This window comes from Hemicordylus capensis, chromosome 4 (assembly GCF_027244095.1).
Source record: "Hemicordylus capensis ecotype Gifberg chromosome 4, rHemCap1.1.pri, whole genome shotgun sequence".
NCBI classification, from domain to species: domain Eukaryota; kingdom Metazoa; phylum Chordata; class Lepidosauria; order Squamata; family Cordylidae; genus Hemicordylus; species Hemicordylus capensis.
The window spans coordinates 92,761,819-92,775,495 of record NC_069660.1 but is presented as its reverse complement, the minus strand read 5'-3'; the positions used below and the strand labels follow the sequence as shown (position 1 = coordinate 92,775,495).

At 37.7% G+C, this 13,677-nt stretch overlaps 1 protein-coding gene across 3 annotated transcripts in view; it reads left to right on the top strand.

Annotated features, from left to right (window-relative positions):
- The window catches only part of FAF1 (Fas associated factor 1), a 344,159-nt gene extending 331,708 nt beyond the window's left edge, over positions 1-12,451 (top strand). For all 3 annotated transcript variants that reach the window (XM_053244221.1, XM_053244220.1, XM_053244222.1), the window contains one exon: positions 8,959-12,451. In XM_053244221.1, the coding sequence (XP_053100196.1) occupies positions 8,959-9,042 (84 nt within the window). In that variant the 3' untranslated portion in view covers positions 9,043-12,451. The remainder of the gene's footprint in view (positions 1-8,958) is intronic.
- Positions 12,452-13,677: the final 1,226 nt, after the last annotated feature.

Sequence of the window (13,677 nt, the reverse complement as noted above, 5' to 3'; positions counted from 1 at the left end):
TCAAGATTTCAGCTAATGTTATAGTGGAACTTGAAGAACTTCACCCACAGATATAGTGTAGGGGAAAGTAGCACACAGGGAACCCCCATCCCTACCTAGTGATTAGCTGCTCAGCAGTGGAGATAGGTCAGTTAAAATGTACCAGCAGCTAGCTTCCCAACAATTCCAGTATGATTTGGAATTTTGTTTTTGTTCTTCTTCCCCACCCCGCCCCCCATACATATGTTTATCAGCATCTTAATATATAGGCACAGTCGTACCAGTATAGTTAAGACAGAGAATAGTTTCAACATTCCACCATTATAAACCCTGAACGTTCTATTGCTTATAAATTTTTTATTTATTTTAATAAAATAAATAAAAAATAAAATCAAAACCTTTGTCCGATTTGCCTGGCCATCAACAAGCATTCACTTGGTGACCAGAGACACTTCCCCTGCACATTTTGTGAAGATCCGTTGAAAAATGGTTTAGATAGTGCAGTTTAAATTTTTTCTCTTTTTAACAGGGGTTTTAAGGGTTGGTGACATTCTTTAGGACTGAGGAAGTGGTATTTAAATTATTTTGTAGTCTATTTGCATAGTTTCAGCCTTTAGACTGCATGCCAGAAAAGTACCTTTTGTGTATCCCTCTGGGACCCAAATGATCCTTAATTTGAATTTTAAGTTGAATTTTAAGAGGCTGAAAAACGTATCTTTACCACTAAAATAGTCTGTGCAGTAGGACTTTTGATGCTGTGGTGCCCACAGCATTGCCCACAACCAGTATGGTGGTCAGCTCCTTCTCTACTATGAGCCTTGGGAGCACAGCCCTTCAGTTTGCTTCCCTGCTTTCCTTCCCCCACTGCAGTTATACCTTTTAATGCTGCTCCTTTGCCTTAGAAAAAGCACTGTTTAGCTCTGGTTTTTGGTTACTATATTGTCGTTGGTCCTTCAAAACCAGGTGCGTTTCATCCCAACCTTCATCCAAAACCAGCGCGCTGCTTTGTACAGCTGGGTGTAAGCAGGAGGCAGCGGGAAGGAGATGTATTCCATTTAGCTAGGTTGTGAAGGGTTCCTCTGGGCTCCTCTAGCCTGCAGTGTGTTTGTGTGTGTGTGTGTACACGTGCTAGTTAACCAAGCCAGATCTTCCTTTTCAAAAACTTTGCAAATTCAGTAATAAACCTTCAATTTAAGATTAGACTTAAGATGTGTAAAAATAACAACAACAACAACAGCAATAACAAGAAACTATTCAACACCAATGAAACAAAGCAGGCCTACAAGAAAGAACAAGTCAAGAACCGAGCAGAAAAATGGAGAAACAAACCCCTGCATGGTCAATATTTGCACAATATAACTGGAAAATCAGACATCACCAAGACCTGGCAATGGCTTAAGAATGGCAACTTGAAGAAAGAAACAGAGGGTTTAATACTGGCTGCACAAGAACAGGCGCTAAGAACAAATGCAATAAGAGCCAAAGTCAAAAAATCCACAACAAACAGCAAGTGCCCCCTTTGTAAAGAAGCAGATGAAACCGTGGACCACCTGATCAGCTGTTGTAAGAAGATCGCACAGACTGACTGTGGCAGAAAAAGACCAAAATAATCCCAGTGGTAATTGACGCCCTGGGTGCAGTTCCAAAAGACCTTGAAGAGCACCTCAACACCATAGGGGCCACAGAAATCACCATCAGCCAATTACAAAAAGCAGCTTTACTGGGAACAGCCTATATACTGCAACGATATCTATAACAACAGCAACAACATTGACAATAAAATTCAGCCATCCCAGGTCCTTGGGAAGGACTCGATGTCTGGATAAAACAAACCAGTCAATAACACCTGTCTGACTGTGTAAATAAATAATAATAAAGATCGCACAGACTGACTACAAACAAAGAAATAACAAGGTAGCAGGGATGATACACTGGAACATCTGCAAAAAATACAAGCTACCTGTAACCAAAAATTGGTGGGACCATGAAATTGAAAAAGTTGAAGAAAATGAAGGTGTAAAAATATTATGGGATTTCTGACTACAAACAGACAAACATCTGCCACACAATACGCCAGATATAACTCTGGTCGAGAAGAAAGGGAAAAAGTTAAAATAATCAACATAGCAATACCAGGGGATAGCAGAATAGAAGAAAAAGAAATAGAAAATATCACAAAATACAAAGATCTACAAATTGAACTTGAAAGGCTGTGGCAGAAAAAGACCAAAATAATCCCAGTGGTAATTGGCGCCCTGGGTGCAGTTCCAAAAGACCTTGAAGAGCACCTCAACACCATAGGGGTCACAGAAATCACCATCAGCCAATTACAAAAAGCAACTTTCCTGGGAACAGCCTATATTCTGTGACGATATCTATAACAGCAACAACATTGACAATAAAATTCAGCCATCCTTGGGAAGGACTCGATGTCTGGATAAAACAAACCAGTCAATAACATCTGTCTGACTGTGTAAATAAATAATAATAATGGGCTTACATTTTCACTTGTGCTCTAAAAAGCATGGGAATTCCAAGTTAAGGTTTCCATCTTAATTTCCACACCATAGAAGCTGTAAAGGCTTTGTACAGTCTTGTATATCATGCTGGCTTTACAAATGAGGTTCCATGCACCCTCACTTTGCCAGGACTTTGCCTGGTGTCAGCCAGGACAAGTTTCCAGGACTGAAACAGCCTATTGAATCTATTGCAGATTATTTTAGAACTGCAGGTAAATAGGTGGCCTTTGGGGGTAGCACTATGCCTTGTAGAGATGCATCAGGCAGAAATTTATCAAGGGCATTTCTATGAGGTGATTGAGAAAGCTGCACCTGTTGAATGTCTGCCTGGATGCATCCCTTCTTAGCCCAATGTCCAGATAAAGGACCAAGGCAAAGTGTGGTTGCATGGAGCCTCATTTCTAAAGCCAGCATGATATATGAGACTGTACAAAGTCTTCACATCTTCTGTGATGCAGAAGTTAAGATGGGAACCTTAACTTGGAATTTCCATGCTTTTTAGAGCACAGGTGAAAATGTTAGCCCATCTTAACTGTCATCTTAAACTGTAGGGTTTTTATTACTGAATAATATATAAAATAACAGGCTTGTCGTGCACTATAAGAACTGGATTTTTAGCTAGTTCAGTTGACTCTCCTTTAGTCCTTAAATCAGAATACATATTACAAAAGATCAAACTGGTTACTAGTATAGATAATTGAAGCAGCTCTGTATGTTGTTCTAGCATTAGCATGAAGAAAAACGTGAACAACTTCACATTCTGCATAGTAATTCCTGAAAATATCTCTATGTATGTGATTATTTTGTTCTTTTTTACTGAGAAGTTCTGGCTACTACTGAGAGGTTCTAAACTAGTTGGTAGTCAAGCTACATTAATCATTAAAAAATAGCTGTCTACATCCTTGAATTCATGTTATTTTTCAGAACTAAGGAACTGAATAGAGTCTACAAATATCTCTTAATCTCAGGAGCACTTTGCTGCTTGAGTACGTTGCAGGAGTGGCTATGAAATTACCGTCCCTTTTTTAAAAAACAAACCATAAATGCTGATATTATTCAGGCATGGTTTGAATGGAGAAGATTGTTCCTCAGTACAGTGTTCCTAAGCTTGACTACATGATCCTTGAAGTAATTTCTGATTCAAATACATTAAACTAGCAAAGTATTCAGATTTAGTGTTTAATGTCCATGTGCATTAGATTACTGAGGCTGTATTACGGATTATACTATAAAATATATACATCTGGGTTTCTGTAAAAATGTCAATCAGAAAATTGTGGTAGGAAGCCTTGTGTTTTATTGTGAATTCACATTTTATTGTTTTAACAATATTGTAAGCTGCCTTGAGCATTTTTAATGGAAAGAGGGAGGCATATAACATTTGTGTCATTAACAATGTGCAGAACTTGTTTTCAGAGGCGCTCTTACCCCTGGACTTTGGGGCTGATGTCCAGGGCCTCCACACCCCCTCGAGCCCCCAAATAATCTTTAGTCTGTCCTGGGTGGTGTGGTTTGTGCCCTCAAGAATCTACATGTTAAAAAATGATGCTTAACTTGCAGTGGGGGGGGGCCTCCAAAGGCCTTTAGGTCCAGGCTTCAAAATTACCTAGGTGCACCTCTGCTTGTTTGCATGATACTTTTTGGATTCTGAAGTTGCCCGATGCTTTCTGGATTCTTCCCAAGCGGAAATCAGGAACAAGCCCCTGATTTGGGCAGTAACTCCTCTGCTACTCCCCTGTTCCATTTATGGTGATAAAGTGGGTGATAAAGTGGGTGATGCCACATTCTAATATGGGACCTCCCAGTTCACTTGTATCAGAGGATGGTGAAAGGAGTATGAACGTGAGGAGAGATGGAGTGTCAACTCAGTGCCTGCTCATGCTGCTGCCTCAGGTAGAACCCTGGAGGCAAAATATTTTCCAACTAGGTCCAGAGATAGACTTTTTCCAATACTACTTTTAAAGATACTTTGGTTGCAGGCTGCTTTTGCTTTTGGTTCTGTTCTCGGTAATCTTCTGCTTGCTATCTAGAGCATGTCTTCTGGTCAGAGGAGTGATGATAAAGCTTCTGTTTTCCATGCGAAAGCAACATATTTACATACCACAAATAACAAAGTAAACACTGCAGACGGGATCTGGCGTGATAATTAAGTACAATGGCGACCCCATATGAACAGAAAATGCCAGGAAGCTAAAACAAAGCAACAACAGCTTTGTTTGTTGACAGATGTAGGAGCCATATTGTTAGTTAATTGGGTAATGGTGTAAACATTTGCAAACTCTGCAGTCCCTAGGTGAATTAAAAAATCAGCAGGCACGCTGAAATCAAGGGTGGAAAGCAGCAAACCTCCTCTTAGCACAGGTACGCAAGTAACCTCCGAAGTTGAAAGCAAATGAGAAAAGGACATCGTTCATACTTGTTATTAAGGGTAACTTGAGTTTGCAAACCCAAGAGTTTTGATTAGGATGTGCATCCTTAATTACACTCATGTGAATAATAGGTTTCCATCTGGTTACAGTCTGGAGGATAGTGTTCATTAACCCAGCCTTGCTTTTCAAACCAGTTTTTGCCTGATACACAGAAGACATTCTCGCTCTACTTACCTTTCCTTGCTTTTGCAATAAAGGGGTTATGGGATTTGAAAAGTGAGTGGATTTAATTAGATACAGACTTGAATTGAACAGAGAAAGCAAATTGCTTTTCTCAGGTGCACTGTCCAGTATGGTTCAGGACTGTAGCAGCGAAATGCTAAGATTTTCAATATGGAAACAGAAAATTTCATGAATATGCATCTGTAATAAATTTAAATTCAGCATTTTAGCAGTTTTGTAAAAACACAGCGGGTTTATTTTTTAAGAGTGCCGTTTCTTAGTCATTTTAAGTAGCACCTTCCTGGAATGTATATTTGGTTTCTAGATTATAATATCTCACAAAGCCTTTTAATTTGTGGGGTTTTTTAGTTTCATAATCTCTATGATTCACATTATACAGTTGTGGTAGATATACACAGTATGTATTCTGGTTTCTATATTTAACAAATAACTCTCCTTAAGGAACATAATGATGCTTCCTAGTTGAGATTTTAAAGTACGTAATGGGCACACTTAACCCGTAACTATGCATCTGATAAAACAGACTATTGCCTACAGAAGCTCATACCTAAATAAACCAGTTTAGCCAATAAGGCCTCGTTTCTTGTTTTCTTGATGTTATGGATCAGCATGGCCATAACCATATGCCTGACAATAATGTAATTTGTGGTAAGAAGTTATTCTAATGATATCAAACTGCCATTAAAAAACTGAAGTTATTCTATTATTGTTGCATTTATCAAAAATATGTATTTCACTTTCATCATATATCTTTTCTCAACTTTAAAAAAACACACCAAATGTTTCAGAGAAGTGCATGTGATTGTCTTCTGACTTGCAACCTTTTATCTTGTGTTTACCGTACCTCTTATCCACCCAGTACCCTGGGGCCCTAATCTCAGGAGCTGTGAGTGTGGCAGAAGCCGGTGTGCCACTTGCATTGGATATATAGACCCCTATAAAAGATAATCAACACTATTCACCTGTTAGATGGATGGGAGGAGGACAACTTCCCATCCCTACTTCCCTGCCTAGCAGGTGAACAGCATTGTTGGAACTGACATCACTGACTAAATTTTTGGCAGTGCAGGCAAGATGTTTTTAAAAAATGCTGCCTACATAGCCTCACAGTGAGTGCCCCCCACCCCCCAACAACCCTTTTTGCACTAGTGGAGTAGCTGATACACATGCAGAAACGTGTTTCACCCAGAGATTGGTTTATCTGGACTGAGGTATTCAAATAAAATATGCCCTTGTTGTCAATGGTAATTTTCTATCTGTGGTAAGTATATAATTATTTCTTTCTTTTAAAAATGTATAAAATGCCATTCCATCAGAATATTATTATTATTTATTATTATTATTATTATTATTATTATTATCATTATTGACAATAATTATATAATTATATAATTAATAATAAGTAATAATAATTATAATTATTATTAATAAGTTGTTGTTGTTGTTATTTTCAGTTTCTATACTGCCCTTCCAAAAATGGCTCAAGGCGATTTACACAGAGAAATAATAAATAAATAAGATGGCTCCCTGTCCCCAAAGGGCTCACAGTCTAAAAAGAAACATAAGATAGACACCAGCAACAGTCACTGGAGGTACTGTGCTGTGGGTGGTTAGGGCCAGTTACAGAATACACGATACAGTATGCAATTTAAGAATACACGATACAGTATGCAATATTTTATTGTTAACTGCCCAGAGATGAAGGTTTGGGGCGATGTACAAATTTGATAAATAAATAAAACAAATACAGTATTTTTATTTTACATAAATACAATGACAACATTTTAAAATTTTAAAACACACCAAGGAAACAGTACAAACAAGACTAGAATATCAGTAATTAATAGGGTGGGATTTATCACTGAAGGTAGATTGAAGGAACACTCTTGGTATGGAACCATCTTTTTCTGTACATGAAGAGAGGCATTTGCAACTTTGGGGCATCTGATATTCAGATGCAGGAAATAGCTATCTGTGGCATGCACAAGACTATCCTTTGTTTGTGATTCTTATTGGCAGACAGTTCCTTCTTTTAAAATGTCATAATGCACCTTATGTAACTGAGCACTTGAGGCTTCTAAAGCTACCAAATTTTCCAGTGCAGTTTCATGTGCTAAATTCATGTGCCATTTCCCAATGAGAAATGCTTCTTTCCACTGCATATGCAAAATTCAAATGCATTTCATTAGAACATGTATTTCATTAGTTGAGGTGAGCCGTCAGCTTAAAGCACAATAAATGACATTGTGGCTTAGAAATCAGATTACTTATTTCTAAAGAAACAGTAGAAGTGTATTGCAGTCGCGATGTGGTGGTGGTATGCAGATTCTTTATACTCGTAAATGTGGCATCTCCCACTACCAGATGTTTATATACAACATTTCCCTAAGCATTAAATTGCTGGTACATCATATAGGCTTTGCAGGCATGAATAAACAATCTCCTCTTGCATAGGACATGGTGCACCGTGGTGCACCTTTTAACAAGCCTTTTTAAACCTAGACATAACAGGAAAAATGTCATCGTATCCATATCCTCTTGAAATACGAATGTCTATGGAATGTAAGCATGTAGTGTGAAGTTCTTAGTGGAACTGAAATGGAATTATAAATGATAGGAGCTAAATGCTCTCTGAAATGCTTTGTCAAATCAAATTCAGATTAAATTATGAAATGAACTCATGTACACTCTTAAAACACCAACTAAATTAAGTGAATATTTTGAATCTCTGTGGAAATCACAGAAGATGGTGTCAGGCATGTCATTTCTATCCCTTGCATCTGCAACATTTCAGTAATCCCTTCAGATTGACATCTGCATTGACAAATGACGATAGGTCATATCATCATATAACAGTAATGAGGCTTTCAATGAGTGGAGATGTAGAATTCAGTGCAAGGCCATTTCTAGACATTTTGGGGCCTACTGCAAAATTAGGCCTACTGCATTGGACCACACCTATGTACAGAGGCCAGTGGGAAGGTTGTTGGCACCTTGATCACTCAGCTGCTCTTCTGCCTCAGCTAAGTTGGCAACAATCTAGAACAAAAGAAAGAGAACTAACAGCCTCCAAGAAACTTCTCCTTTCCTCATTTTTATTTGCCTCATAATCATTGCAGGGGTCATCCAATGAAGCTGATCGGCAGGAGATTTAGGAAGGGGGAAAGTAGGGACTTACTTCGCACTGTGTATAATTAATCTAAGCAATTCAATGTGCAAAACATACACTTTGCATTCAAAAGGTCCTAGGCTCAATTTCTCAGGTAACAGAGGCGGGGAGGAACTTTGAGAGCTACTGCCAGTCAGGGTAGAAAATACTGGGCTAGGTGGACCAGTCCTGACTCAGTGCAAGGCAGGTTCCTATGTCCAGGAATAATTTATGGGATAGAGCCCCTGCTTTGCACACAGAAATTGCCAGATCCTTCAGCTTTCCATGGGTGGCGTCTTCCTCTGTTGCCTTGTAGCTCATGCTCCTCTTTCAGTATCAGTGGAAGGCCAATCTGTCTGAAAATCCATCTCATGAGAGTAGAGCTGCTCTCTCTCCCCTCTCCCTCTCCCCTCCTGTTGATGTTCTTCTGCAAAAAAATTCCTTGCCCCCCTGTAGTTGCCGTATGCTTAAATGGGCCCTGATTCAGCCCACAGTAAACCAATCAAAATCAATCTCACTCTCTCTCTCAAATTTATACAAACTCTTATTAATATGAACAGATCGGTGATATTTTCCTAAATCTCCTTAACAAAAAGATCAAAACAGCCATGGAATGAGTATCAGTCTGATTCTGAAAATGTATAGGAATACTACCTGTACTTATCTTTTCAGGTTTTCACTATTATTTTTTTCTTCACAGGTGACCCAGCTGGATCCAAATAAATCATTACTGGAGTTAAAATTGTATCCTCAAGAAACACTTTTCCTAGAGGCAAAAGAATAGATCAAGCCAGACTGGAGGACTAAGTAATCCTTTGATAGAATGAGGCACGGCAAACGCTTTATCCAAATCACCGTGTACTATCATTTAACTCAAAAATCAATGTCACAACTCTGCCTCTTTCAAGAAGCTGGGAAGAAAGAATAAACATAGCTCCTTAAAAGTTTCCCATACATGAGTATATGTTTCCAACCTCATTTAAATGAGCAGAGAGAAATGCTCTATGACTCTGTTGCTCACTTACCATCTGGCTTTTGTTATAATTAATGCACTGTTAAAATGTGAGTGATTGTCAAAGTAGAATTTTTACTCCAACTACCCCCTTTTTCACCAAGAATTCTTGGACATTTCTGCCTGTACTTTTGACACTAGAATACTGTATATTTGATATCTTGCTGAACCAGTGCTCTCATATATGCATTTTCTTCCTGTGTTTGAATTTATACTTCACCACCTAATTTTTTTAAAAGGCAGAAAATCAATAAATGGGACATTTTCAGCCTTAGAGATTTAACAGTATTGTAGTAGTAGAAAGCAAAGACTTTTTTGTTGGTACTTCTTTCATAAGATGTAAGGTTTTGTTTGAAGAATATAGTTTGACATATATGCAAGATATTTATTTACTGATTATTATTTTGTTTTGCTTTGGATCTCAGTTCAGATTCAATTTAGGGAGTATTTTCCATTACACTGCAGCGTGCAGAACTTCTGATGATGTGAATATCTAAATAATGTTCAGAAATGGGCAAGTACCAAATAACTGGTATCTAGCTGATAGTTCAGGAACAAACTGATATTGAGTACCAGCTTCTAAAAACCTTTCAAATAGCAGACACCGAAAATGTGTTGCTCATCATTGTGAAAGAAATTTCAGTTCCTTGCTTTTTTGCTTTCTTTTTCATTCTGGCACTTGTTTGTATTTTTTTTTCCCCTGCTGTTTTTAAGCACCTTGTTTATTTCACCAAACAATAAAACTGAAAAACTACAGTGTATTAAGAAATCCTCCTCATTGCACATTTTAAATATAGATCCTTTCTGAGAAATGTGTATCTTGCAGGGATCTGGTTTTGTAGCCTGAAGTGTATGAAGCAAAAACACATGCTGCCTAGAACTGCATCAAAATCATTTTGTAAACTCTTTTGGTTTTTTTAAGTACAAAACTCTAGGCTTAGAGTGCAATATACAAAAGCACCATAGAAACATCAGCTACTAAACAGAATATTTGTTTTTCCTGTTTGTAACTTATGTTCTTTATTATGGCAGTTTGTATCCCAATTTGAAGATTCAGTACTAACCAGAAACAAAATGTATATGCATCTTCAGTCTTGTTTTCCTTTTGGAAGGAATGGAGATATAAAATTTGTGTATGACGGTTCTTAGGTAGTTAGTAGCAGATATATTCTTTCTTTTCTTTTCTTTACCAAAAATGCAGACTGTGGAGGGAGGTACTGTATCTTCTGATAATAATTCTGAATACACACAGGACGTGTATTTAGAAGTTATGTATACATGTGAAATTGAATATTTGTATGTGTGATGTATTTTAATCATCTGAATACACAAAAACAAACCAGATTGCCAAAGGGAAGGTAAATGTAATGGAAAACGCCTGCTGTTTAAGTAAAAAGCGGAACAGGTTGCAAACAGAGGTAACAAATATCATATGTTTTTCCACAATCCAGCCCAAGTGAGAGTGCTGAAGTCGTATGAATTACACTTGCAAAGAGTGAAAGATCATTGAACTCTCTCATTACTCAATGGGACTTGAGAGTACTTTGGCTGAGTAACACCCAGATTTAACAGCCAGGAACTAAGGCTGTGGTCCACAACTCATTTATCCAAGTAGTCTCCTTATAATACTTGAGATTACTCTGAAGCAAGTGGGCTTTGGATTGTGATATTAATTAATACACATTTTCAAATACTCTTATAGATTGTTTTCTGTTTAATTTGTAGGCATACTCTTAATGAGTGAGTTTGCTGAAATAGTGTTACGCATTGCGCAGGATCTTTAAATTTGCCTTTTACATAATCTGTTTCATTTTTTAAGTCATGCTGTTTTCTGTTGCTCAGCTTTATCTCTGTATTATAATAATTTATGAAATGTGGCTTAATCTCTGTGAAATCTATTTGAGCCCATTTTTCCAGTTTAGCCATCCCAATCTCAACATTTTGTTAAGCTAGTTTTCTTTATCCCACACAATTTGTTGTCATTAGTGAAAAGCTGTGAAGATAATTTACAGAATAGGTTCTGGATCAGCCCAATACACTACTGCCCTGAGTGTGATTTTTTGAGCTGGGTGAATTCACTTAACCAAGTTGCAGGAGTGCCACGGTTCTTGTAAGAGTGGTGGGTTTCCAGATTTTTAAAGAGCAGTTGACCACCTCCCTCCACAACTATGTGTGTGTGGATCCATTTATGTTGTGTGGCTAGTGCATACATCCAACATGGAACTGGCTGTTGAGTAGATGTGCCAATCAAGTTATCATTTTGGCCATGTGGAAGTACTTCCTGTTCTCTTCAAGTCTGTGAAACATATTCTTGGGGAATTGCAAAAAGGTAACTTTAAAAATAAAACATTGCTAATGAACGTCTGGATTGTTAACATTTGACACAATTTAAAGAAACTATCTTCTGTGATCAAAATTCTTTACAGACATGGGCCCATAATGCCGCTTGTTCCTCATGTAGCAATTGCATTTAGTAGACTATTTTGTATGTGCTCCTTTTCTGTCTGTTCCAAACCCACCATAATATTCAAATTGTTTTCTCTGCTGATACCAACCTGCCAGCCTTATATTTTCATTATGCAAGCTGTTACCCCATCCAGCTGTTACATTGTTACTACAGATCATATCTTTGATTCCACTTTTACATTGTCAGCTCCCTCATATTAATGGATTATCATTAATGTCTTGAATGCATTAGTATTAAATCTTAAGGCATTATTGTTGTCAGTTGATGGAATCTTGTAATGAAGTGTTCCCTTTTGACTATTACCCCATTCAATATGATGGGGAAGGTGGGAAGCTTTTTCAGCAGCAGCCCGGGTAGCTTCTAATGAACCTCCTCATTTTGACATTGCTGTTTAAACTGATATTAGAGATTATGCAAAACCCAAGTGTCTCCTCTGTATTCTCTTCACCTACACTCTTTATATTGAATGGGGTGAGGTTTTATGGGACTGCCTTTAAAAAAAAAGAAAGAAAGAAATGTAGCGGAATAGGACTATGGCTTTCATAAATTGTATCTTTTCAGTGACATTAGAAACCTTAAATAAATTTGCAGTTACACTAAAGTTTCTACTAAAATCTAATTTACCTTTTTGTTTTTGAAAATTCCATGAATGTACTTTAACCTCTCTGTATTCCTAAGAGAAATAAAGTCTAAATCCAAAGGTCAAACCCAGAATAGTCCAGGGGTGGACAATGTAGCCTTGCTTGTTTATTAGGCATTTGTTTGAAGGCATGAGAAGGATGGACAATTCACTCCCATATATTCTGAATTATATCTTGTTTGTTATTTTAATCAAGGGTAACAGTTGGGCCCTTGATTAGCATTAGCTCTGAGCCATGAGTGTTTAATTGATACTAAATCACTGTATAACCTGTCTAATAAAACTTACTCAAGGCAGTTCGCAAAGAAAGTTAACACAGTAAAAGTTTAATTTCTAAAAATGTTTTAATGGTAAATGAACAGCAGTCCAATGGCCTCAGTTAAGAATGTGTATCTCCATTTGCATCAAAAGACTGAGCCAGCTAGTTCAATAGGGCTTTGATGAGCTTTATAATACGGATGTGCAGCCAGATGCAAATCTGCCTCCATGTCATCTGAGTATGTCGAATTCCAGTTGCAAACATGCCTTATACCTATATGCACCTAACTTGCAATAGATAGCATACAAATCAAGTGATTGGTCTATCTCATTAAAAAAAATGCATGTGATTATGAACTCAATTTTGAATTCTCTGTTTCACAAGTCTGCCAGCCAGTTAAATTCACGTTACCCATCCATGCCCTACATTTTTGTTCGTATGTAAGCACAAGACTTGTCTGGCACAATCTGAACTGACCTTTGACTAAGTGAGTAGTATGAAAATAAATCCACTCAGAAGATTTACTAGCTTGGTAAGAACCATAAATTCCTTCAGAAGGAAACTGCCTCCCCCACCCACAATCAGGGAAAAGGAGCTTTGGAATTTTGAAAGGAGGGAAAGACATGCTTGTTTATGAAGTGTGCATGTCCTTCCTTATCACTTGTATCATGGTATCAGCCAAATTAGCCATATGTAGGGGGGGAAGTGTGTATATTGTAATGAATGAATTTTCAGCTGCAGCAACATTGCTATGACACCTAGTTCACAGCTGCTTATGTAAGAGTTGGAGCAGGGGGACCAGTATCACTGCAGGAGCCACAAAGTATGGCAGTTGGGTAGAAAAACTACAACAGGACTCTGATGGGAGGGGGAACTGGTCTGTGTTTAGAGTTGCCATGCCCCCCAAAACTCCGGGTTTCACCCGGATTTTAAACATTTAAATTAAATGTTTAAATTAAATTAAAACAAACACCCAGATTGCTTAGCCCATCCAGATTTGTCTGGATTTCAGCTTTAAAAAAAAATCTAAGCTCTGGCTCT